The sequence below is a fragment of the Felis catus genome, chromosome B2, assembly GCF_018350175.1.
Source record: "Felis catus isolate Fca126 chromosome B2, F.catus_Fca126_mat1.0, whole genome shotgun sequence".
Lineage (NCBI taxonomy): Eukaryota > Metazoa > Chordata > Mammalia > Carnivora > Felidae > Felis > Felis catus.
Genome location: NC_058372.1, coordinates 105,791,723 through 105,818,754, shown reverse-complemented (window position 1 = coordinate 105,818,754; position 27,032 = coordinate 105,791,723). Strand labels below are relative to the sequence as shown.

At 38.4% G+C, this 27,032-nt stretch overlaps 1 protein-coding gene across 4 annotated transcripts in view; it reads right to left on the bottom strand.

Moving 5' to 3' along the window:
* Positions 1-1,625: 1,625 nt before the first annotated feature.
* The window catches only part of LOC101093938 (nephrocan-like), a 31,937-nt gene continuing 6,530 nt past the window's right edge, over positions 1,626-27,032 (bottom strand). For 2 of the 4 annotated variants that reach the window (XM_023254291.2, XM_023254290.2), the window contains exons 2-5: positions 24,713-24,855; positions 23,869-24,156; positions 11,923-12,824; positions 1,626-2,486 (exon numbers count right to left, since the gene is read on the bottom strand). In XM_023254291.2, the coding sequence (XP_023110059.1) occupies positions 2,039-2,486; positions 11,923-12,824; positions 23,869-24,057 (1,539 nt within the window). In that variant the 5' untranslated portion in view covers positions 24,058-24,156; positions 24,713-24,855 and the 3' untranslated portion in view covers positions 1,626-2,038. Of the gene's footprint in view, positions 2,487-11,922; positions 12,825-23,868; positions 24,157-24,712; positions 24,859-27,032 lie in introns of all 4 variants that reach the window. The other 2 variants (XM_023254289.2, XM_023254292.2) reach the window with 2 other exon arrangements.

Genomic DNA, 27,032 nt, shown 5'->3' with positions numbered 1-27,032 from the left:
TAGTGGGTATATATTATTACATATCACAAATCACTGGTTTTTCTTAGAATTATAGGTCAGACACATCACAAGAGTTGAAACCCACACCATAACAAGGAAAATCACGTAAGAGTTCCTTTATTTCTGTACTTCTGTGCTTTATGTTGTTGGGAAACCTGTCACTATGCCAAGGAGTTCTAGAAGCCACAATAAAAATAGGGCTCTTTTCCAAGGAATGTCAATTTCATAAAGATTTTGGGAGAAGAAAATGTGGACATAAAGCAAGTAAGACAAATTCTGCACAAAATTTTAAAACATGACACTTTGGTGAAAGTTCAAGCTTCTGGTGGGCATATTACTCATCCACTCAATCTCTACTATTTCCTTTCTCTGCCTTTAGAAGCATTTTGATGGAAGTCTGTAAAATGCTGCAATAGGTAAATCTTACTAATTAGAAAAGGAGCCAATTTAGATGGGGTTTCAGATTTATATGCCTGTAGATTTTATTTACAAGTAGATTGATCGAAAAAGATTGCTAGTAGATTGATAGAAAAAATACTGATTGAAAAAAATTATTCTACAGTCACACCTCTATGACCAGACAGGCAATTCTCAAAAGTATGCAGTTCATCAAAAGGAAGGCAGTGTGGGATTGTGGTCAACTCAGGGAAAATGGACTGTAACTCAAAACACAACTCTTTTCAGGAAGGCCATTATAGGGACATCTGTAATATTTAAGGTGCCAGTTTATCTTTCCCTTTTTTTGGTTTCCCTTTGGTCTTGATCAGACTGTCCCACAAGACCTACTGTCCCTTAGCAGGGATGAACATGTAACCCAAGTTAAGCCAATTAGCCTCTCCTCCTGAGGATATGACTCTTGAGAAGAGGGAAGCAAACACTGGTAATAGCAAGAGCTCTTCATTCTGCACAGAGAACCTCGAAGAAGCTGAGGGCCTCTCCATTACATCATTCTGTCTGGGACCCTGGAGCAGTTCTGATCCCTGTTCTTCCCAGATTCTTCAGTTTTCCTTTGATTCTGTGGGCTATTCCCAATCTTTCTAATACTTGCTTGCTTGCCTAAGTTGGAGTATGTCTCTATTGCTTACAGTCAAAAGCCAGTAGTGTAGACCTGCAGGCATCAGCTTCATATACAAAAGTCATCATCTTATGTGAAAAAATGAGCTACTCTATTTGCAGGAAGTTAGTGAGATGGCAATTTATTTGCCATTATTATTTGTGTAGATTTCAGTATAAAACACTAATTACCTTTCAAGTGGAAGGAATCTTATATCTTCTTACCATTGTCCCTTTCTCCTTCCCTCCCCCCACCTCAATTTACTTCAACTCTGATTTCATTCTTTTTAAAAAAAAATTTTTTTTAATGTTTATTTATTTTTGAGGCAGAGACAGAGCATGAACGAGGGAGGGTCAGAGAGAGAGGGAGACACAGAATCCAAAGCAGGCTCCAGACTCTGAGCACAGGCTCTGAGCCTCAGCACAGAGCCCCACACGGGGCTCGAACTCACGGACCGTGAGATCATGACCTGAGCTAAGTCAGACGCTTAACTGACTGAGCCACCCAGGTGCCCCTCTGATTTCATTCTTTAAAAAAACAAAACAAAACAAAAAAAACTTACAAAAAAGACTCTTGCGTATCTAAATTTATTGTATATTTCTGCTTAGGAGATTGAACGCTATAAAACTTCATCTGGAGCACAGAACATTTTTAAGGCAGTGAAACTACTCTGCTACTATTATGATGGACACATGTTGCCATACATTTGTCCAGGTCCCCAGAATGTATGCCTCCAAGAGTGAACCCTCATGTAAACTATGGACTTCAGTTGATGATGATGTGTCAATGTAGGTTCATCAATTGTAATAAATGTTCCACTTTGAAGGGGGATGTTGCAATGGGGGAGTCTATACATGTGTGGAGATAGGGGGTATATGGGAACTCTCTATACCTTGGTCTCAACTATGCTATGAACCTAAAATTGCTCTAAAATGAAGTCTATTAGAAAAAAATCTTTTTCTAAACTGTAGGCAAAGCTCATACTTAATCTATTTCATAATCATAATAATCATCATCCATGTTGATTCTGATGCTGGAGTGTTCTTCTGGTTTTGATTTCTTTTTGGTTTCTTTGTTTTTCTCGGTTAGATGTAGTTGATGCTCACACTGTCTCATGATCTTCTTGGAGGACATCCAGCTTTCCCCTTGTCGTTCAGCTGGTGCAGCACATTGTCCCCCCTTCACATCTGTGCCCTTGGCCTTCAGGATCTCCCTTGCTCTTATGAGACTACAGGTACAATTCCACGGATTTCCATCCAGATACAGGTGTCTGAGGCGAGGCAACCCCTCCAAGGCTTTGAGGTCTAAGGCAGAAATCTTGTTATTCCTAAGGTTTAGAACCTGAAGCTGCTTCAGATCCTTGAGGTCCCTCTCAGTAATATCCTGGATGGCATTGCCTTTGAGGTCCAGCCTGGCTAAGGTCCCTGGAAGCCTGCAAAAGTATGGAAACAGGATGTGAGAGGAAGCCATGATCAACATTCCATAACTACCTAGGCAACCCGGACTGAGCAACACCAGCCTTTTCTGTACCAGCATGTCCTGTTTGAAGCTAGAAAACAAGACTTGTTTTGAAAAATTAAGTCTTATGTATAGGTCTTTAACCCTTTCTCATAGGTCTTGTTTTCTAACCCTCTGAGTTTTCTGGTTCCTAGCCATAAAACTCTTTAATTTCTTTTGTTGTCAAATAGGATCACAGAAACAAATTGATAAGAAAAAAAGTTCCCAATTTTTTAGTTGGCAAAGGCCACGAATCCATAATTTATAAGAGAAAAAAAGTATTGAAAACGTGAAAAAGTGTTATTCTTCATGAATATAAAAGGCAATGAAAAAGTGATGCAATGTTTTATGTATGAAATTAGAACATGGCTTTGGTTAATTTTTTTTAATGTGTATTTATTTTGAGAGAGAGGGTGGGCACCCACAGTGAGGAGCCCGATGTGGGGCTCAAACTCACGAACCATAAGATCATGACCTGAGCCAAAATCAAAAGATCATCAAGACCCAGATGCTTAACCAACAGAGTCACCCAGGCACCCTGGTTTTAAATTTTTATATTTATTGCTGCTGAAGAGGTTGTAAGGTAAGAACTTAGACTCTATTGGTGGGAGTTTAAATTGGTACCATTTTGGAAATAATTTGGTACTATGTACCAAATTTAAATAATGTCATACCTTTCTTTCAACCTAGGAGATAACAGAAGCAAACAGATTTATTTGCAAACATGTTTGTCACATATTTAATTATACTTATAACAGCAAAAAAAGGATAGACTAATGTCTCCTAATATGTAAATTAAGAGATAATAAACTGTTAGGTGACAATAAAAATCATATACTTAAATCATTTTTGAAGTACTAATTCTATGAGAAAGCTTTTCTAACTATGGCTTGAAAATCCAGAAGCTACAAAAGATCAATGAATCAATGACATTAAACGTAATTAAAAAAAAGAAATTGTGTATAGCAAAAGACATATGCAAAGTCAGAAGATAAATTATAAACTGGGGGAAAATATCTGTACCTTAAAACCCAGACAAAGTGCGGCACCCGGTGGCTCAGTCGGTTAAGTGTCCAACTTCAGCTCAGGTCATGATCTCACAGCTCGTGAATTCAAATCCTGTATCGGTTTCTGTGCTGACAGCTCAGAGCCTGGAGCCTGCTTCAGATTCTGTGTCTCCCTCTCTCTCTACCTCTAGCCCATATGAGCTCTCTCTCTCTCTCAAAATGAATTAAAAGGAAAACCAAAACACAGAAAAGCAAAGCCCTGAAGTCTTCAACCATACTCAAAATAGAGAAATGAAAAATAAAACCACACAGAGATGCCATTTCTCACCTACCAGATTGGTAAAAATCTTAATCTCTAGCAACACATTCTGTGGACAAAGCTGTGAAGGAACAGACATTCTCATACACAGAGACTAAAGTAGCATAGCCCCTATGGAGGAGAATTCAGCAAAGCCTAAAGAAATAACCTGTGTATTCACCCTTCAGCCCAGAAATCTCACTTCTACATATATGGTTCACAAATATAAAACAGCATATATGTGTTTATTATGGTATTACTTATAATACAAAATGATTGGAAACAACCCAGTACAACAGTAAAAAACTACTATGCAGCCTTAAAAAAGGAAGGGACTCATTCCTATGAATTACTACAAAATGATTTCCAGAAAGTATGGTTAAGGGGAAAAAGCAAGAAGTAGAATAGTATGTACAGTATGTGTAAGAGGGAAATAAAAATACATGTCCATATATTTGCTTATGTTTGGGGGAAAAAAGAATGATAAACCAGAAGCGAATAAAACTGGTTACTTATAGGAAGTGTTTGCATATGGTTTTAACTTTTGAATCATGTTAATGTTTTACATGTTCACAAAACAAAAATGGTAAAGCAAAAACAAGCCCTAAAACTGAATACAAACAGAAACAAACGTATCTAATTAATCAAATGTTTATTTTGGTGTATAACCAATAAAGGAAAGAAAGTACGCTGACTAAATCCTTGGTGGATATATCTAAGCCTTAGACACTAGGGACAAAAGGATCTGCAAGGAAACTTCTCTTAGCATGCTTATTATTAACACCACCTAGTAATGAAATTTTGAAACTTTTTAAATGAATGCTCTAATACAAAACAAATAAGTAAATGTATTCATATCATTAGGAACCAAGATTTCATTGTAAAAGAAGATATGCAAATATAAAATAAGAAAAACCCTCTAGTGTTAAATGTGAATTGGAGATTTTAATATGAATTCATAGCTTAAAAATATATATTTCCTAATTCTGCATACTGGAAGGATCTAGAAATAAAGTTACACTCTAATGGCAATGCTATTCCAATAGCATAGCACACTGAACACCCAGATCTTAATTTCAGAATTCCAGTTTCCACTTAAAAGAAGCAAGGCTTCTTAGAGAAATGGCTTATTCTATGTCTGGAGCAAGGTAAGCTAGAACATCTGAGCCAGAATGCAATGACATATTCAAAGATAAGCAAAATCCATCAGCATGGCTGCTATCAAAAATCCAGAAAATAACAAGTATTGATGAGGATATGGAGAAATTAGAACCTTTGTGCACTGTAGGAGGCAATGTAAAATGGTGTAGTCGCTATGGAAAACAGTATGGTGTTTCCCACAAAAATTAAAAATAGAATTACCCCATGATCCAGCAATTCCATTTCTGGGTACATACTCAAAAGAATTGAAAGCATGATTGGTCTCAAAGAGATATTTACATATTAAATAATCTTGTACATTATTTACATGTTATTCACCCATATTAAATTCACAATAGCTAAAATGTGGAAGCAATCCAAATGTACATTGACCATGAATTGATAGGCAAAATACAAGATGTACATACAATGGAATAGTCAGCCTTACAAAGGAAGGAAATTCCGGGGCACCTGGGTGGCTCCGTAGGTTAAGTGCCCTGACTTGAGCTCAGTTCATGAATTCAAGCCCCGTGTCAGGCTCTGTGCTGACAGCTCAGAGCCTGGAGCCTGTTTTGGATTCTGTCGCCCTCTCTCTGTCCTTCCCCCGCTCACACTCTGTCTCTCTCTCTCAAAAATAAATAAACCTTAAAAAACATTAAAAAACAAACTAAAAAATGAAAAAAACCCAAAACAAAAAACAAACAAAACAAAACAAAACAAAACAAAAAACCAAAGGCAATTCTGATACATTCTACAACATGGATAAACCTTGAGGACATTATGCTAAGCGAAAAAAGCCTAGCACAAAAAAGACAACTACTATAGTTCCACTTATATGAGATTTCTAGAGTAGTCAAATTCATAGAAACAGAAAGTATAATGGTGGTTGTCAGAGGCTGGGGGAGGGGGAAACAGGGAGTTGCTTAATGAGTGTGGAGTTTCAGTTTTCCAAAATGAAAAAGTTCTGGAGACCAATTACACAACAATAAGAAGGTATTTTACTAAACTGGACAGTTAAAAATGGTTAAGTAAATTGTATGTGTATTTGACCTCAATTTTTAAAAAAGAGAAATAATGGAGGAGCACCACCAGACACTTGATTTCGTCTCAGGTCATGATCTCATGGTTTGTGGGATCAAGCTCTGCATTGGGCTCTGCCCTGACAGTGCATAGCCTACTTGGGATTCTCTCTCTCCCTCTCTCTCTGCCCTTCCCCAGCTCTCAGGCACACATGTACTCACTCGCTCACCAGCTCTCTCTCTCAAAAATAAATAAACATTAAAAAAATTTTTAAGAGAAATAATGGAATCGGGTCTCATGAACACAGGGACCACCTTGGAGGGGCACCCACTAGACAAATTTGGAGCAATTTGAGAATCAAAAGAGACTAGCAACTGGAAATGATCGTAACACACTGAAAAAATTAAGATTCCTTAGGTCCATAGTGATACTCAGAAAAAGTAGAAAGGGTAAAGGGAGAGAAAAATACTCTATAATGTTCAATGGAAAAAATAGAAAAAAACCCAAAATTAAATGATCTCAAATACATAAAAACAAATTATGTCTAGACATAGGCTCTTGTTGAGCAATTCTTGGATGATATTTCATTTTTCAACAGATGAAGTTTTCAGTCTTGAACAGGTACTGCTTTATAATCAGGAAAAAAAAGTTTTTCACTGTGGATACCAATGTGAAAAATGTCATGCTAATGCTTATTGATAAAAAGTAAAAAAAAAAAAAAAAGAAGCACAATTGTGAACCTGAAAATTTTTCTGCTACTCAACAGCTTCATATTCTCCTATTTCCAGATGCTATTTCCATAGAGTGTGAACCCCCTGAATGTGCACTCATGTCTTTTAGTATTCAGTGACATTTATTGTGGTGGTCCCGGTTATATGATGATTGTATATTTTATGTTAATATCCTAAACTGTACAGTGAATATACATATATAAGTATTTGTGATTTTGATTATTTATTTAAAGTGTTGTCACCTTAGTTGGAATAAAGTTTACCTTAAAAGGTAGATGAACTTACCAGGGAAAAATCACTTCTTTCATTTTAACAGTTGATAGTTAAATTTATATAACATTTATTTTTTATTTTATTTAAATTTTATGTATTTTGAGAGAGACAGAGAGAGAGAGAGAGAGAGAGAGAGAGAGAGAGAACAAGTGGGGGAGGGGCAGAGAGAAGGAGAGACAGAATCCCAAGTAGGCTCTGGGCCATCAGTGCAGAGCCCAATGTGGGGCTTGAACTCAGGAACCTGAGTTGAGATCAAGAGTCGGATGCTTAACCGGCTGCACCACCCAGGAGCGCCAACAGTTTGATAGTTAAATTTAATTTGAAGTCAGTCCCCAAGACAATGTATTTTATGTACATACCAACTGACATAAGGTACATCCCTAAAAGTTATACAGAAGATCTTATGTATAGCTTTTTTCCCCAAGGAAATATGGACTATTAGCAGATGGTGTAGCAGTAAGCAAGACACTATTACCCTTCAGAGTACAAGGGAGAGAAATTGAGGAAAGATATGATAAAGTAAACCAAAGAGTTCAGTCTACTAATTAAGACTTGAGTTCTAACTTTGGCCATTCTTTTTACCAGTACGCAACTTCAGGTAAGTTATTTGGCTTAAAGTTTCTGATTTTCCACCCTATAGATGAAAGTGCCTCGTACACAGAAGTCATGTAATAAATGTTAGCTAATGAAAATGAGAAAGCCAAGTTTTCTTTTAAACAAATATAATGAACAGTTCTAGGGTGGGTATCTAAAACTTGTACCTGCTCTTCCTTTTTTTTTTCTTCTGTGTTTCTATGGACATTATAACCAAAATGACACTGTAAGAGAAATCACTAATGTCCTGATTTTGTGAACTTAGGGCATTTATTGCTTTGATATACTTTGTCTTTATAAGTCTGATTTATGCTCAAAAAGTTTCCCTGATTTTAAGACAAACATGTTTCTAAAAATGCTGTTTGTTCTTTGGATCTGTGGCTTTTTAAAGTAAAAAGGGGTACACCCCATTTTACCAGTAGATGGCACCTGAGTGTAAGTAAGGTAAAATGCTATGCCTGTGTTAGGTTGTAGAAAGCCATTCTGGATTTGAATAATCCAAATTGTGGATAAAGAAAAGGTGATGTGACTTATATTTGTTCACTGAGCTACAGATTGGTGAAATGAAAAGCAGCAAAAGTGAGACCCAGGTCTTGGGCATTCTAAGTTTTAAGTAGTATAATATATTGTTTATAGCAGAGTAAATCTCAGAGGTGGGTAAATCTCACGTGGTGGCTAAAATTCACTGACTCTGGAGTTAGACTACTGTGTTTGATCTTGACTCCACCACTTACTGACGATGTGATTTTGAGCAAGTTTCTTGATACCTCCTAACCTTAATGTTCTAACCTGTAAAATAATAGTTTAAAAAATGTACATACATTCGCAGGTTTGTTGTAAAGAGTAATGGGAAATAACATGCGTATATGAACTCACTGCTAGTTTAGTCAGTACTTAATGTTATGTTAGGTATTATTTTTTCTTTTTTTTTAATGGTTATTAATTTGTTTTTGAGAGAGAGAGAGAGAGAGAGAGCGCGCGAGCACAAGTGGGGGAGAGGCAGAGAGAGGGAGACACAATCTGAAGCAGGCTCCAGGCTCTAAGCTGTCAGCTCGGAGCCCATCATGGAGCTTGAACTCACGAATCGTGGGATCATGATCTGAGCAGAAGTTGGAGGTTTGAATGAGCCACCCAGAAGCCCCTAGGTATTATTTTCTATTTCGAATAATGTATTGAGGCAAAAGTAGTCGATACTTGAATATATGTGCACCTGAAAACATCCACTGTGATTTCCTTGGTACAATGTAGAATGGAGGATGGTCGGCAAAAGAAGGGGTTTGTGATTTGTGGTAGGATACATAGCTAGCAACTAAGCAACAAATTAGGTTAGGTTAGCAACTAGTAACAGGTTGCCTGTGTTTATAGTTTAATAATACAAAACTGAACTTTAAAGTACAATTTTGTGTATGAATAAAACCCATGAAAATAAAAAGTGTCCTGTTTTAAGCTTGTGGATAAAAGTCTTAACATTCAGAAATTAAAAAAAAAAAAAAACCCAGATCGTACTGTGTTTTAATGCTTTATGGAAGGAAAACCACAGAGAACCTTTTCTGGGTCATTCACACTTTCCAATTCAAAGAAAAGCTGGGGAGGTGGGGGGTGATGGAGAATTTAAAAATCACTTTCCACAAGAAGGAGATTGCTCTCACAGCTGGCCAAGTTCTTTGACAAAGTAGATAGCTGTGATGCTTAAGTTAATCCTCATAGGAAAAGCCCAGTCTCATCTCATGTCCTTTGCCCCATTGTTCTTGCCCATTACTTCTCAACCCTGGCTGCACATTAAATTGATCTTGGGAGCTTTTTAAAAATGCTGATGCCTGGGCAAAAACTCTTGGGTGTCTGCTTTAATTGGCTTGAAGTGAGGTCTGGGCATAAGTATGCTTTTTTAAAGTTCTCTAGATAATTGTAATGTGGAGTCAGATTCAAGAATTATGGCTAGCTCAGGCTTGCAATTCTATTATACACTCCATTGGGTAAAAGCGTTGTGCTTTCCGTAGTCACTTATTAAACACACAAATGCCCTGGCGGGAGTAAATAATTAAGCTACTTTTCACTCATTAAACTTAGCAGGATTACTTAGCCAAATGCTTTCTAAAAGCTACCTGAATAGAGAAGTCCACTGGATTCACAGTTTTGCCATGACTGTTACAGCCCACTGAGAATCCTTGACAAGAGAGTCATTCCCCAATCTCTTTCATGAGTTTTTAGTCTATATGTGATTTGTTTTTTCTTGGAAACGGGGCATATAGTGATAGAAAATAAGGCTTGAAATACAGTAGAGAAATGACTGAAATTACAAATATTAGAGTCTTGACACACTGCAGGCATGTTCTTTATGGCTTTTGTATCGGCTCTTCTGTCTAGAACACTTTCCTCCCCCACCCCCCCCACCCCCCCAAACAGCTTCACAGCTAAATCCCTCACCTCCTTCCAGTCTTTGCTCAAAGCTTACATTTTCATGAGGGTTACCACGCTTACCCTATTTCAAATGGCAACCAGCCACCCTTTTTTGTTGTTGCTAACTATAACACCTAACACCATGTAAATGTTATATACGTACACCTTGTGTTTATGGTTACTCTTTCCCTGCTAGAATTTAAGCTGTATAGAACATGAAGTTTTATTTTTACTGCACTGGTGTATCTCAAGTGCCTGGTAAAGTACCTGGCACAAGGAAAACACTCAAAACTTATTTGTTGAAGTAAATTAATTGTATGCATATGCTTATACATTAAAAGAAATTGCTTAATTTCAAATAACCCTGAATATGTATTTTAAAATCTTGATTTCCATTGGATAAATCATTTTTTCATGTTTTGCATTGGGTACAGTTACCATACTATATAACAAACTTCTTTTTTTCAACTAGAAAAAATGAACATCTGGGGGAGCCTGGGTGGCTAGTCGGTTAAGTGTCTGACTTCGGCTCAGGTCATGATCTCACAGTCTGTGAGTTCAAGCCCCGTGTCAGACTCTGTGCTGACAGCTCAGAGCCTAGAGCCTGCTTCAGATTCTGTGACTTCCTCTCTCTCTGCCCCTCTCCCACTTGTGCTCACTCTGTCTTTCTCTCTCTCAAAAATGAACATTAAAAAAATCTTTTTAAAGAAAAAATGAACATCTGTACATCAAAGATAATTTTTCCCTTTTTCATTCATAAAAAAAGTTGTTTATTGTAACTAGCAATGCAGATAAGTAAATTGAGTGCCATAGGGTCTTACAGAAGCCAGAAGTTGGTATATTAATTACAAGCAATTTGATAATGATAATCAACAGAGCAAGATGCCTTTTTTTCCTATAAAGCACCAAAAGGAAAATGAGTCCACTGATAGGCACATATAATAAATAACATAACATCTTTTTAAGAGAATAATAGGGCTTTATTCTTCTACTTTATTATCTACTTTACAAATGTAGAACATGTAATAAAGTTTACATAAAAAGCATCAATTAATGTCAACATGTACATTAGTCATAGTTATGACTGGGTGGGGGAACAGGATGGTGGGTTGGGCACAGAGGGAGGGATGTTTGGAAAGAGAAATTAAGTGTCAGAGTATGAGGATATGTATGTGTTTGTATCCATATGTGCAGGCGTGTGTGTGTGTGTGTGTGTGTGTGTGTGTGTGTGTGTGTGTGTGTCTGTGTGTGTATGCGTGTTTGTGAGAGAAAGAACTGAGGAGACAACCGAGAACACAAGGTAAGACACCCCAAATGGACTCACACACCCACAGGCAGACACAGATAGAAGCAGAACCAGGATTAAGTCGTTTAAAGATCACAGCCCTGAGAAGAAAACGAGTCTCCCAAAAACAGAATTCCAAGTAAATACAAGATGAGATTATACACTTCTGATTTTTTTCATAGCTATTATTTCAATGCTTTTAAAAATATAAATATTTTACTACACTTCCCTCTCATTTCTTTTACATATCCTTGCTTCGCTAGTGGCTGTGTACCTGTTGCTGGATCTCAGGCCACATGCTTAAAAACCAAAATACATTTTTACAAATATTATCCCCATATTATGTTTGTTAGCATACTCCGCCAAAGTGGCGTTGTTTATTTTCAAATACAGATCGCCCCTGTTGGTGTCTTGTCTGACAGGTGAGAGCAATTAATTAGTGCAGATTCAGTTAGAGGGCTGGGGATTCCAAAAGCCCGTCTAAAACCTCTACCCTGGAACCCTTGGATAGCCTTCACCAGATCATTTATGTTTGCTCTGTTTTTCTTGCTTGTATGATGTGCTTAATTGCCCCAATCTTCAGAAAACGTTAAAAGGAGTCAACATAAGTGAAAACTCTCCCTTACCTTAGAGGTATAGACAACAGCAGGTTCTGTTCCAGGGCCAGGTTGGAGAGCTGGGAACACATCTGCAGGGCTCCAGCTTCGAACAAGCTGACAATGTTGTTGTCCAGAAACAAGTGTTTCAAGTCTCGGAGGTCCTGGAAGTCTTGGGCTGTAACTCTCTGAATCAGATTATTGCTAATATCTAGTTTTTGTAGCCTTGCTGGTAGTTTAAGGGGCAACGTTTGAACCTGGTTTTGGGACAACTCAAGAGTAGTTAAATTGGCAAGGATCTGTGCCCCATCAATGGAGGAGAGTGAGTTTTCTGACAGATAAAGGTGGGAAAGATTCTCCAAGTGTCTCATGTCTCGAAACCTTACCACTTTGAGCTGGTTTCTCTCCATTTTTAAAGAGAGCAGGGATTTGGGCAGATTAATAGGAATTTTAGTCAGCAAATTACCACTGACACTGAGAAATTGCAAAGCCTGAAGAGAAGCAAAGAAGCTAGCTGGTATAAGATGCAGTTTATTATTCTCCAGGCTCATACTTTTCAGGTGGGGAAGTACCAGTGGTCCAGCTACAGATTCGATCATGTTGCCATCCAACATCAAACTCTGCAAACTGATCAAAGAAGAGAGTGTGCTGGGAGAGAGAGAAGAGATCAGATTGTTTTTAAGTTCAAGGATTTTTAATTTCTTCAGTCCTTCAAAATCAGATCCGTGTAGGACATTTATTGAATTCTCATTTAGTTTTAACACTTCAAGACTGGCTGGCAGAACCCTGGGGACTCGTCTTAACTTATTTTTCCAGAGTTCCAAGGTCTTCAAGGTACTCAGAGTTTTGAAAGTGTCATTTTCTACTGACTCTGTTCCACTGGCCAGCAGAATAAAATCTTCTAGAGCCAACATTCGGGTGAAGCTAGACAGCTACAAAAAAAAAAAAAAAAAAAAAAAAAAAAAGCAGGTATGGAGAGAAAAATAGAAAATTAAGACTACTGAGAAAAAAAAAATACCGTACACAATGAAATGCCGTTGTCATTCAATACTAATGATACTTCAGATTTCCCTTCAGGACCTCTTTAAAATTATTATTTTTTTTTTCAACGTTTATTTATTTTTGGGACAGAGAGAGACAGAGCATGAACGGGGGAGGGGCAGAGAGAGAGGGAGACACAGAATCGGAAACAGGCTCCAGGCTCCGAGCCATCAGCCCAGAGCCCGATGCGGGGCTCGAACTCACGGACCGCGAGATCGTGACCTGGCTGAAGTCGGACGCTTAACCAACTGCGCCACCCAGGCGCCCCTAAAATTATTTTTTAGAAAAGGATGGAAACTCAGGTTCTGACTACTTTTTTTTGAAGATTTTATTTTTAAGTAATTTCTGCTCCCAACGTGGGGCTCAAACTTACAACCCCAAGATCAAGAGTCACATGCTCCTCCTCGTGAGCCAGCCATGCACCCCAGGTCCTGACTAGTTTTATTCATGATTGCTAACATGAAGGATATTAAAAATATGTTAAGCACTTTTACATACTATTGGTAGACATAATACTAGCCAACTTTTTGGAGTGCTTCGGTGGCTCAGTTGGTTTGGTGTCTTGACCTTAGTTCAGGTCATGATCTCACAGCTCGTGGGTTTGAGCCCTGCATCAGGCTCTGTGCTAACAGCTTGGAGCTTGGAGCCTGCTTTGGATTCTGTGTCTCCCTCTCTCTCTCTCTCTGCCCCTCTTCCACTCATGCTCTGTCTCTCTCTCTCTCTCTCTCTCCTTCAAAAATAAACATTAAAAACATTTTTTTAATATTGGTCAACTTTTGCTGTACATTCTCTGACCTGCAAGCTTATTTCTAGCCAGAAGTACTTACTAGTTGCACAATGATTTATGAAGCATCATCTTATGCATCATCTTATAATAGCCCCAAATGGGAACAATCTGGAAATCTTTCACCAAACTATTAGCAGCTGCTAACACTACAGTGCAAGATTACTAGAGGTTTTCATTATCTTCATTTTGCATTGTTTATATATTTTTAAGTTATAATTTACATTAAAAAATTTTAAGCATTGGGGCGCCTGGGTGGCGCAGTCGGTTAAGCGTCCGACTTCAGCCAGGTCACGATCTCGCGGTCCGCGAGTTCGAGCCCTGCGTCAGGCTCTGGGCTGATGGCTCAGAGCCTGGAGCCTGTTTCCGATTCTGTGTCTCCCTCTCTCTCTGCCCCTCCCCCGTTCATGCTCTGTCTCTCTCTGTCCCAAAAATAAATAAACGTTGAAAAAAATAATAATAAAAAAAATTTTTAAGCATTAAACATAAACATTTTAAATGTCCTAGACACTGCTATCACTAAGATGGGCCTATTAGAGAAACATTTCAACTATGTTATAATTTGAAAAACTAGCCTCCATATTCCCTATTGTTCAAACTGTACTTCATTGATGCAAAAGATCCATGAAGAAACAAACAGGATACACGTGTCTCCATCTCTGTAGAACAAAGATTCCATTCACGCATATACCCCAGATCTAATGCTACTCTTGTCCTAGATTTTAGAAATAATCAAATCTGATATGCTTTCTCCACAGGTTGTAAGTTCAAGTACCCCTCTCCTCTCCACATATCTGTCAACCTCCTAGCTTGCCATCTAGGTCTTCTTCTGAATGATGTAATTCTTGGTATTTGGTTCTTAGAGTAAGATCATCTCTAGGCAGAAAGAGGAATTGTTCCAGATTTCCTTCAGTTTGGTAAAATTTCACAAAAATTTTCAATCTGCTTTAGAATTCAATTGCTAAAATTTTCAGGGCACAATTTTATGCCTTACTAGCTACAGGTTTTAAATGTTTGATTTAATTATGCAGTTGAGCCCTTTTGTAATAACAATTGCATGATTAACACTTTCAAAGTTGGTTAATTTTGTACCATATATTTATTTATCCCGGGAAGACATGTGATGTGAATTATGGTAGATTTTATTTTATTTTTATTTTCTTAAGGAGTCGGGGAGAGGGAGAGAGAAACCCAAGCAGACTCCATGCCCAGTGTGGAGCCCGACGCGGGGCTTGATTTCACGACCAAGAGATCTTTACCTGAGCCAAAACCAAGAGTCAGACGCTTAATTGACTGAGCCACCCAGGCACCGAATCATGGTATATTTCAAAGCTCTCCTAATATGATACTCTGTTAGAAAAACCTCATGTTAAAATTTCCATAACAGATGTTTCTAATCATAATAGTTTTGGCGGCTGCTAACATGTGATATTTTCTTAATGATGAATCAGATGTATTAATTAGTCCTAGTCCCAGTAATAATCATAATTTTTTCTTGCATTTGTTGAACATCTACAAGTGCCAAGTGCTTTTTTATATTGTTAAAAAAAAAAAACAAAAAAAAACATAAGCCCCAAATGGAGTCATTTGCTCCCCACCCGCGATGGCAAATCAATACTTAATTATAGTTTTGACCTCTCCTAAAAATGTGACCTTTTAGGGGCATCTGGGTGGCTCAGTCAGTTAAGCCTCAGACTCTTGATTTCAGCTCAGGTCATGATCTCACAGTTCATGAGATAGAGCCCCACATCGGGCTCTGTGCTGACAGTGCGGAGCCTGCTTGGGGTTCTCTCTCTCCCTCTTTCTCTGCCCCTCCCCAGCTCGTTCTTTCTCTGTCTCTCACTCAAAAATAAATAAATAAACATCAAAAGTTTTTTTTAAAAATATGACTTTTTAAGAGTCAATCTGAAATTTCTTCATCAGCATTAGTGAGGCAATCACCATGATAAAAACGCTTTCCATCCCTTCTTCCCCAAAGAAACTTGACCTGTTTGAAACCATCCTTACTTTTGTTTTGTTAATAACTCCTTTGCTCTACCCTCCTGCCTATAAATTCTCCCATTTGGTACAACTTCTCAGAGCATCTCTGCTTGCTAGATGAGATGTTGCCTGATTCATGCATCACTTATTATTAGATCTTCAAATGTACTCACTTGCATTTTGTGTTTTAACAACATATTATCATTAGTTCTTCTAATAACTAGCAAATTTGCTATTATCAAACTTTTGAGAGTTGAGAATTTCAACAAGGTCTATTGGACTCTACAGCCCTTTCTTCTTCAACTTACCATTCTCTATTGCATTTAGTCTACAGTTAATGGTTTTAAAAAAAGATAAGATCTAGACACAAATCAGAGAGTTTTAGAAAAGCAGAATTTTAGGGGTACCTGGGTGGCTCAGTCAGTTAAGCATCTGACTTTGGCTCAGGTCATGATCTTACAGTCTGTGAGTTTGAGCCCCGAGTTGGGCTCTGTGGTGACAGCTCAGAGCCTGGAGCCTGCTTCAGATTCTGTTTCCCTCTCTCTCTGCCCCTCCCCCGCTCACGCTCTTCCTGTCTCTCTCAAAAATAAAAATAAACATTAAAAGAAAAATTAAAAAAAAAGATAAGCAGAAACTTTAGAGGTTACCTAGTTCAAATCTCCCATTAGAATTTCAGACAAAAAAAAAAAAATAAAATTTTAATGACCTGCTCAAGACTGTTCCTGAAATACTTTTCAGCCTGAAGTGTCCTTTCTAGACTTTCTTTCATATAAAGTCACGTGTGATTCTAGACATAGATCTTCATTTCTTAGATTATTGATCTCCCAAAATAACTTGGTGTTATTAGTACTTCCACATTTATCTGACTGACCATAAACCCTAAAAGATTACTGTTTATGTAGCAAGGCTCAGAGATGACACGGCTCTGAATGGGCAATTTATTTGGGGACTAGGCAAAGTGTGGTATCAGAGCCTCAATTTGTCTTTATTTCTATTCATGAAGTGTACAGACTGGCCTAAGTAGACTGTTCATGTTCCTAAGCAAATCCAGTGGGTAGCTGAAGCACAGAGACCTTTCTTTCTCCTTTTTTGTCAGTCAATGCCGATTACTCTTGATTATTATTAATTAAAATGGCTACCATTTTCTATGGGTGCCTGGCTGATTCAGTCAGTGGAGCATGTGACTCTTGATCTTGGGGTTGTGAGTTTGAGCCCCACGTTGAGTATAGAGATTACTTAAAAATAAAATCTTTTTAAAAAATGGTTACCATTGTCTAAGTATTTACTATGTTTATAAAGCCTTGTGTGCAAGCATGATTATTACCTTTTCAGAAAGGGAAACTAAGGCTCAAGAAGGTAAAATAACCAGTCCAAGTATATCTTGGTAGCAAGTGTAAAAGTTGAGCTTCCCACCCAGGTTTATCTTATCCCAACACACATATTTTTATTTTAACTTTACTGCTATAACATGAATTTAGCAGAAGAATATAGAATTCTGGTACCACAAACAAGTGAAGAAGATGACCACTGATTTTCAACTTTTCCATTGATTTACAGAGCTGACAAAGGAAAATAATTCTGCGAGGCTAGTTTTTCCATTTTCCTGGACTAAGCCGAGGTGTGCTCCAGAGATGTAAAAAGAGATGCTTTTGCCCTTGAGCTAACTTGATGCTACTGCTTTTTCTTTCTTTCCTTTTTTAAGTTTTTATTTATTTATGTATTTTGAGAGAGAAAGCATGCAAGTGGGGAAGGGGCAGAGAGAGAAGTGAGAGAGAGAGAATCCCAAGCAGGCTCCACATCACCAGTACAGAGCCCGACATGGGGTTCAAACTCACAAACCATTAGATCATGACCTGAGCCAAATTTGGATGCTTAACTCACTGAGCCACACAGGTGTCCCCCTCACCCTTTTGGTTTTGTTGTTGTTGTTGTTGTTGTTTTTTAAGGTTTTGAGGCTGCTGGTTTTTCAATGTTGCTTAAAATCAAGGCAAGTATGGCTTGGTGTTAACAATTAGACATAGGAAGTTTAGCTAAATATAATTCCTGCCATACAGTTTTACAGTTTAGTGAACCTAATATATATGTAGATAAAAGTTACAATAAAATATGAAAATTTTTTAAAAAAGCAAAGCAAGTAAAATGAAGTAGAGCAAAGAAACAACTTCTGCTGGCTTCCCAATAAGAGGCTTTGTTTCTGGTTTCCTTTGGGCAGGCCTTGCTCCAAGCATTGGAGGGCCACAGACCTTTCTTGGGTTCCTTATAGGTCCAAGGTACACATGAAATTGAAATATTAGTTACAGCCTCAGACATGGGTGAACTAAGCCAGTAAAAGTTTTGTAAAACAATGTTGGAATTATTTTTCTGATCACCAAAGCAACACATGTTCTCTGTAAACAATTTTAAAATTCTGGAAAGTATGGAACGAATATAAAAATAATCCATAATCCCCCCACTTGGTGATAAACTCTGTTTATATATTTCTTACCCAGGAGGAATTTGACATAGCTTCTTCCCTTCCACAAAATATGTAAAGAGCAATCATTTTATCTATTTTTTTAAGTTTATTTATTTATTTTGAGAGAGAGAGAGAGAGAGAGAGAGCAAGCTGGGGAGGGGCAGACAGAGAAGAGGACAGAGGATTCAAAGCAGGCTATGTGCTAAGAGCAGAGAGCCCAATGTGGGGTTCGTACCCATGAGCCATGAGATCATGACCTGAGCCGAAGTCAGACGCTTAACCAACCGAGCCACCTAGACGTCCCTGCACAATCATTTTAATTGGCTACTGTCATAAAGACACTCCTATTTGTTCTCTAAATGCAAGAGCTAAAACTATAAAACTCTTAGAAGAAAATACAGGCATAACTTTTCATCACCTTGGGTTTGGTAAAAGCTATCTTAGATATGACACCAAAAGCAAAAGTGACAACACATCCACAAAACAGGGAAATTGGACTTACTCAAAATTAGGAACTTCTGTGCTTCAAAGGACATTAGTAAGACAATGAACAACAACAATGACAATGACAACAAAAACAACCATAGAATGGGAAAAATTTTTCTCAAATAATATATCTGATAGGAGATTTGTATTTTAGAATATATAAAGGACTCTTACAACTCAATAATTAAAAGACAAATAACCCAATTAAAAAAAATGGGCAAAGGATTCATGTAGACATTTCTCCAAAAAATATATGCAAATGTTCAATCAGCACACAAAAAGATGCTCAACATCATCAACCACTAGTGACATGAAAGTCAAACCATAATGACCCGGGGTGCCCGGGTGGCTCAGTCGATTAAGTGTCCAACTTCAGTGCAGGTCATGATCTCATGGTTCATGGGTTCGAGTCCAGCATCAGGCTCTGTGCTGACAGTTCAGAGCCTGGAGCCTGCTTCAGATTCTGTGTCTCCCTCTCTCTCTGCTCTGTCCCTGTTTGTGCTCTGTCTCTCTCTCTCTCTCAAAAATAAATAAACATTAAAAAATTAAAAAAAAAGTCAAACCATAATGAGATACTAACACTCACTAGGATGGTTATGATCCAACAAAAGATTAGAAATGTTAGCAAGAATGTGGAGAAACTGGAACTGTCATACATTGCTATAGGGATGTAAATCAATGGAGCCACTTTGGAAAACAGTCCGGCAGTTCCTCAAAATGTTAAACATAGTTTCCATATTACCCAGAAATCCCACTCTTAGGTATATGCCCAAGACAGATGAAAATATATGTGCACACAAAAACTTGTACATGAATGTTCTTTGGAGGATAACAGCCAAAAAAAGGAAGCCATCCAAGTGTTCATCAACTGATGAATGGATAAACAAAATGGTATATGCATACAATGAAATATTCAGTCTTTAAAAGGAAGGAAATTCTGACATATGTTATAACATGGATGAACCTTAAGGACATTATTTTAAGTAAGAGAAGCCAATGACAAAAGACCACAGGTTTAGGGAGAAAGATTGACTACAGTTTGGGCATGTTATTTTGAGATCGTAGACCAGAATGAAGAAGTCTAGGAGGCAGCTGGGTAAGTCTGAAACACGGGGGTAAGGCATGAATCTGAAACTCAGTTATGGGAGCCATCATCACTTCCTTAAAGTACACTCTTCTAAGGAGAGTGTACATAGTAAGAAATGGAATGACCAAGGATTGAGACTCCCTGGAGATGACAAAAAAAGAAGGGGCAGTGGAGGAAAAGAAACCTACAAAAATGGCAGAAAAGAACTATCAGAGAGGAGTAATGAGGACACAAAAGTATGGTGCCACAGAAAGCAAAAGAGAGAATTTCAAGAAATAGGAGTGAGCCAATGTCCTGGAGAGAACAGTTTTTAACTGTATGAAGTGGGTAGAAAGCAGACAGTAGTGAATTAAAGAATAAATGGTAGATAAAGATGGGATGCCTGGGTGGCTCAGTCAGTTGAGCTTCTGTCTTGCTTTTGGCTCAGGTCATGATCCCCAAGTTTTGGGATCAAGCCCTGAATTGGGCTCAGTGTTGAGTGTGAAGCCTGCTTAATGTTCTCTCTCTCTCTCTCTCTCTCTCTCTCTCTCTCTCTCTCTCTCTCTCTGCCCCTCTCTGCAGCTTTCACTCTCTCTCTCAAAAAAGAAAAAAAAAAGGAGGTAAAGAAGTAGAAACAGTAAGTACAGATTACCTTTTTTTTTTTACACACAGACTTAAAATAATGTTATTTTTATTGTAATGAAAGGAGCCTATTTCTAAGCTAGAACAGGGCCCTCATAAAGAAAGAGCCGCTGGAGATACGGGTATGGGGAAGATAATGGAGCAAGCTCCAGGGAGAGGTGAAGAAGGTGGACTCCAGGGCATGGGTGTGAGGTTGCCTTGAGCAGACAGAAGGAGATCTCATCCTCTCTGTCTGGAGGAAAGAGTTTGCAGAATTGAATGGAGACAAGTTAGTACACAGTAAGCAGGAGTTGAGGGAGATCAAGACTAATGGCCTCAGTTTTGTCAAGAATAGTCAATAAAAGGGAAGACCAATCGTTGGTGATAGGAGAGCAAGGATGGCAGAGATTGTGAAAGCAGCCCAATGCTGCACTGAAGTTTTGAAGATGTCAAGGGAACACAGGAAGAAGAACTGAAAGGGCAGATGGGTGACGCTGAAGACCCAGATGAGGCCAGAGACCTTAAACTTGTGGTGGTTCTATGGATTTGTGGTTGTTGCAAACCACACATACATATGCACATGTGTGCAGAGAGGTTGTGTGACCATCTCCAGCAGCATCTGGGTATCCAGGCATAGGAGCAACAAAGGAAAATGATCACCCTAATCTAAGACTGAGGCTTTGCTGGATAGGTGTTGAGATCATTAATTTTGGGATGCAAAAAAGGCAGGGATAGGGAAAGAAGATGGATAAGAAATGAACTAATTATCTGAGAAAACATGGGCAGATCTAGGGTTCGAAATCTCCATGGGGTGGATGGAAGAGTAGAGAGGGTGGCAGGTGAGACGAAAGAAGATAATGACCAGGGAGTGGAGGAATTCGAGATTTCTGAGTGGAGGCATTTTGGGTATAATGATTATGATATAACCAAGAGGGCAGACAGCTGTGGTGAAGTAGGAATATAGATAGACACTTTCTTGTGAGTTCAAGGAATCGTGAGGCTTACACATCGGACACTGAAGGCACCAAGGAGATGCGGGACTCAGGATGGAGAGGACGACCAGGAGCCAGGAGGGAAGGGGCCAAGGCACAGTACGAGGCAAGCAAAGAACAAATGGGGAGTGTTACAGTCTGATGGATGTGCCCCAAATAAGTAGGAATTTTTACAGATGCACGCATAAATAAAGGCCTTCATCCTGTGAGGGCAAGAACTGTGAATTTTTCATATTTTATCCCTGGTCTCAAACACAGCATTCACAATCCCAAACACAAAACACATGGATAAGTAATAGAAACATTTTTACTTTTATGCATGGATATATGTATGTGCGTACACATCCATGCATATGCGGTGTGTGTACAGAGATATATACATATATGTTGTATATATGTATAGATACACATATGTGTGTGCATATGTAATTTCTATTGCTATTAATCTGAAGGTATTTTCAAGGTATTTTTTTCTTGAAATACAGGCACCCGATTCTGTAGTTCCAACCAAATGGACAGAACATACAGCATATTCACAAGATACAGCTCACATTCATGAAATAGGGTCAATTTAAAACCTAAGGGTTTTTAAAATAGAAGTATTATTGCTTAGAGCTTTTTATTACTTTCGCAAAACAATCATGTCTTTCATCAACATTTCTGCTGGGAACCGTCCTTCCAAGAGACGGTTAACTGGGTTAAATTCAGGGAAGAGGCAATATTGCTGTTCAGTGAACCTAAACCCACGATAAATGCACTCATTCAATAACTGAATTTGATGAGAGGGATAATTTCATCTTATCGGCTGCAAGGCAACAGTGTGGGATCATTACCCGGCTTAGCTGACACTTCAGCTCTTGGCGTCTCAGGCCCTCAGAACAAATATTTAAGCATCTCGCCCTTTAACCAGCTGTCCCACTTAAATGCTGAGACCTGACAAGGTCAGACTTGCTCTCTGGCATTAGGCACTACTGGATTACAAGAGCAAAGTAAACATGACGACTAGGCAATTTTGCTTATTGGGCCTTGAAATAAATACCATGCCACATATTTGAAAGTCTCCCTGCTTAGGCACACGTACGTTAAAATGTCTTAACCAAATGAAAGGGGATGGTGACTCTTTTGAAGGGAAAGTACATTCACCTGCTGACTGTCTGTGCCTGGATCATAGAGAGGTATTTCCTTATCTCAGGATTTGGCCTATGAGGGAGAAGCAGTGACTAGTAAAAATAAAACCAGAGAGCCATGGAATCTGCCAGGGAAAAGGAGCCTGGGATCACCATCACACCCAGGCTTCTTACTTCACAAAGGTAAAAAGTGAGGCCCGGAGATTTTTTTAACTGCTTGTTTAAGATGATTATATCTCTAGCTAGGGAAAAAATGAAGATGAGAACCTTATCTCTTGATACCTTTCAAAATACCAAAGGCCAAAAAGTTCCTTCATATTACAAAAGTCAGGTAAATCTATAGCATTCTTTACAACACTCTGAATAGGTAGGCATAAATAAAAATGTTAGAATTAAAAGTGCATAGAACGAGAACGGGAGTAATGTGCCCAAACATAAACATGTATTTCCTCTGTAGAGGTGTCCACAAAGACACTGAGGCCTGGCAGTTTTGTAGGATTTATATAAATAATTCTCAGATGCTTGGGTTCATCTTGATGGTCTTATGATGCTCTAAGTGTCATCTGTTTTTTTATGGCACAAACAAAACTACTTTTTCCCCTTTCCCCTGAAAGCACTTCTTTTTTTTTAATGTTTATTTATACTTAAGACAGACAGAGAGGGAGAGAGCATGAGCAGGGGAAGGGCAGAGAGAGAGAGAGAGAGAGAGAGAGAGAGAGAGAGAGAGAGACGGAGACAGAATCTGAAGCAGGTTCCAGGCTCTGAGCACAGAGCCCAACGAGCAACTCAAACTCATGAGCTGTGAGACCATGACCTGGGCCGAAGTCAGATGCTCAACCGACTGAGCCACTCAGGTGGCCCTGAAAGCACTTATTCTTAATCCTGGAAACAGAAAGTAGCCATTTGCTCTCAAACTCTTTTTGTTAAGAGAGAGCCACTTCCTGGGGCACCTGGGTGGCTCAGTGGGTTGAGCGTCAGACTTTGGCTCAGGTCATGATCTCATGATTTGTGCCACATCAGGCTCACTGCCTCTGGAGCCTCTGTCCTCCTCTCTCTGCCCCTCCTCTGCCTGCTCTCTCTCTCTCTCTCTCTCTCTCTCTCTCAAAAATAAACATTAAAAAGAGAGAGAGAGAGAGAGAGAGCCACTTCTTTTACTTTGCAATAGTATAATTACATTTGTTAAAAATAAAAACTGAAATAAAATATCATTAATTATAGATTCAGATTTTTTTTTGACCAAAGAAATATCCAGAGGCATACACCCATCTCTGCAGTAGAAGGCAAAATGATAGTGCCGCTACGCAAACTTGATAACCACTAGTTCTGAGTTTGGATTATTTAAATTAAACATCAACAGCCCCACACTTGCCCCTCACCCTGCCTCAAAAAATAAAATTGCAGCAACTTGAGTGTAGAATGGTTACCTGGAGGTGTTGAATTTTGCTGTGGCTAATGTAGAGCTTCTTGGTGGTGGAAGGAAGGCCTGACGGTACCTCTGTTAGCCTGTAGCATTGTACCGAGTGCACTGAATCGCAGCTACATCTCCCAGGACAGTTAGGATGGAAACCAGAGGTAAGAGAGAGCAAAGCAAGGAAGGCATAAAGCAGATGCATCTTCCAAAACAGGGCCTCTCAGGCAGCAGCCAAGTGTTTAGATGATGTCTCACTCTTTATACCATGAAATCTGATCATAGAATCTTATGAATGTGTGCTCTGTCAATGTAAGGAGACAGGGAAGAAAAAATTCCAATTTTGTCTGGGTTAAAATGTTAGCAACCATTACAAAGGGCTTAAACATTGATAAGCTGCCTTAATATTTGTAGGTGAGCAAACCCCTCTGTTATTTATGGCTTGGAAGGCTAATCTGCAAACACGTCTATTATCTGTAGTTTCCTTGTTTTGTTAAATGTGACACTAGGGAATTAGTGGGGAAAGACAAAGAGCTGTTTTATAGTGGGCTATAAACCTTTGGATTTTCTGTGACCCTATATTACAACGATTTTTGTAGGACTGCAACAGGCAGGTGTTTTCTTCTCCCATTAACTAGTATGGGAAAATGAGCAGGTTTTCTCTTTATTATTGTTGTTTCAGTAACATTTTATGGCTAGGGAAACAATGGGCTACCAAGAAGAGGGGTTTAGAGCCAGAGATAAATTGTTCAACTCATCTATCACTTGGTCCACTCAAATATCAAATTTGGACAATATTTTTGTCACTCAAAAATATTGTTGACTTGGATGAGAATGAAACATCAAAATGGGTCAGTTACCTTCATCTATTTGTAATAATGGAAGAAAAGGCCTCGAGTGTCTTCAGAGGAACTTGTGTGTTCTGAAACCTGACTGCAGAGGGAAGTCTTCATTTGTCCCAGGCACGCTTTTGTTGAGGCTCTTTTACTTGCTGGGCTCATCCCTGCTGAGGAATTTAAAAGCATTTTAAGCAAAAGATTATATAGAGAAGTTCTCTCCTACCCAATGGAAGACCTGAATTTCCCTATGCTGGTTGGCCTGAGCCCATCGCTCCAAAGACACCCTTTTTAATATTGAAAAGCTTTTCTGATGTCCCCTTCAACCTACCTCTCTGCTGCAGTTTTCATTTTGAAGCCAAAAGTTCCTTTGCTCTGATAATCTATTTCCAGAGTAAGTAAGGATTTCTGTATGCTTTTCCCAAAAGACTTTTCTACTCCTCTCTTTTGATTTTTTTTAAGTCCTCTTTTCTTTTACTATCTGAGATAAGGAATGATAAGGGATTTCTTTTCTATCAATATTCTGATTTTCAACAAACTTTATTACTAATTTCTCAACAAGAGAATTATTTTTTTTTAATTTTTAGAATTTTCAGATAGGAAAGTAATGTTCAAGAAAAGAAACTTTGGAAAAAAAAGAGCAAGGAGGGGAAAAAAAAAATCAGTGTTAGTCTTGTCCCCAAATCAAACACGTTTCTGGTTTCTTTTCTCTGCCTAGGCTTTGAAAAAGCCAAGAGAAATACTCATGCAACACTTTTTTTTCTTCTGTGTTAATTCACAGTTAATTAAAATGGAGAGAGTAAATTCATAGTTAATTAAAATGAAACATCTACAAAATCCTTTGGTGTCATCTGCCATTAGAGGCAGCTAATTTTTCTGTTAAGCAGCATAGGGATGGATTTCATTTTCTACCCTCTGTTGGTCACTGCAGTATACCCTTTTCTTTGAGCCCTGAAATTACACTGTATAATATTTTTTTCTTCCATGGTATTTCTATAGCTTTCCTGTAATGCCGACATTATCTCTAAAATGTTACTATTTTATAATAGTAAATAGTTTTATTTTATAATTTTATTTTTTTATTTTATCAATTGTAAACCTACTTATATACTTTATATTCTGTACCTTTTACTATTATATTTTTCATATTATTTTATAGTTTCCATAAACATACATTTTAATGTCTAATAGACTTTTAAGAGTATTGTCCAGATTTGATTAACTACTAAGTGTTGGAGTTTTGCTTCCTGGTTTTAATATTACAAATATAAATAGTTTTGATCATAAAAAGTTGAAAATGTTTTGAAGAATAAAAGCTCCATTTGTTCCCCTAGACCACACCTATTTAGTTAGGGTTAAGCTGAGAAGTCTTTTTTTTTTTTTTTTTCCAGGTAGAAGGCAAAGTCTTATTGATACCATAAACTGCAGAGAAAGTATAGTACAAAGGTACAGCCTGGGTGCTTGAAGGACATGCATGTCTTCTTGTACCTGCTCTGGAGGCGACAGTCCCCTCTGCAGTCATGCTGTGCTAAGCCGCAGCCACAAAACGGCCATCACTGGTCAGCTTCTGGCATACTTTCTGCTGACTTTTGGAATTTTTACATGTTGACTAAGGGCCCTGAGTGTAAAATTCCCTAGACTGAGTTTTTAGGTCTTGAGCTTATGGGTTCCTAAGGCTAAGTGTGAGACAGACTGTTCTTTTCTCTGAAAAGATTTAACACCTTATCTCATCATTATTGCTTGGCTTCTTTGGGCGAGAAGAAACCTAATAAAGAAGCATGGGTGCCTTTCTCAAGAATGGAAACTCAAATGACTCACCCAGCAACTGTTCAAAATATACCCCAGAATCTAGGTTTAATCTTTCAGCACAAGGAGGATTGCAATCTCAAGGAATATGCTTTGCATTTGAATTTGGATTGAATTAGATTTATGTCTTTGTTTAGATTCTCAAGCCAGGATCCTCCTTGACTTGCTTTCTTATCTTCTTTATCTTTATGCCCCCTCCTCGCCTCCCTTCCTTTCTTCCTTTCTATAACCCAGGGGTTCTCAACCAGGGGCAGTTTGGCAATGTCTGAAGACATTTTTTATGACAATAAATGGTGATAATGGTCAGGAGAGGATAGGCAGTGTTATGAGCATCTAGAGAGTAATGGTGAGGGATACTACTAAACACTCTACAACATAAAGGACTGCCCCACAAGAAAGAAGTCTCTAGTCCAAAATGTCAATAGTGCCTTGTCAGGAAACCCCACAATAAATACAAACATGTGTCTCAATGCAATGGATATTGGCCTTCCTTGGTTTATTAAAAGCAAAGGTCTAGTTCCCATTGTAGACAGGAAAC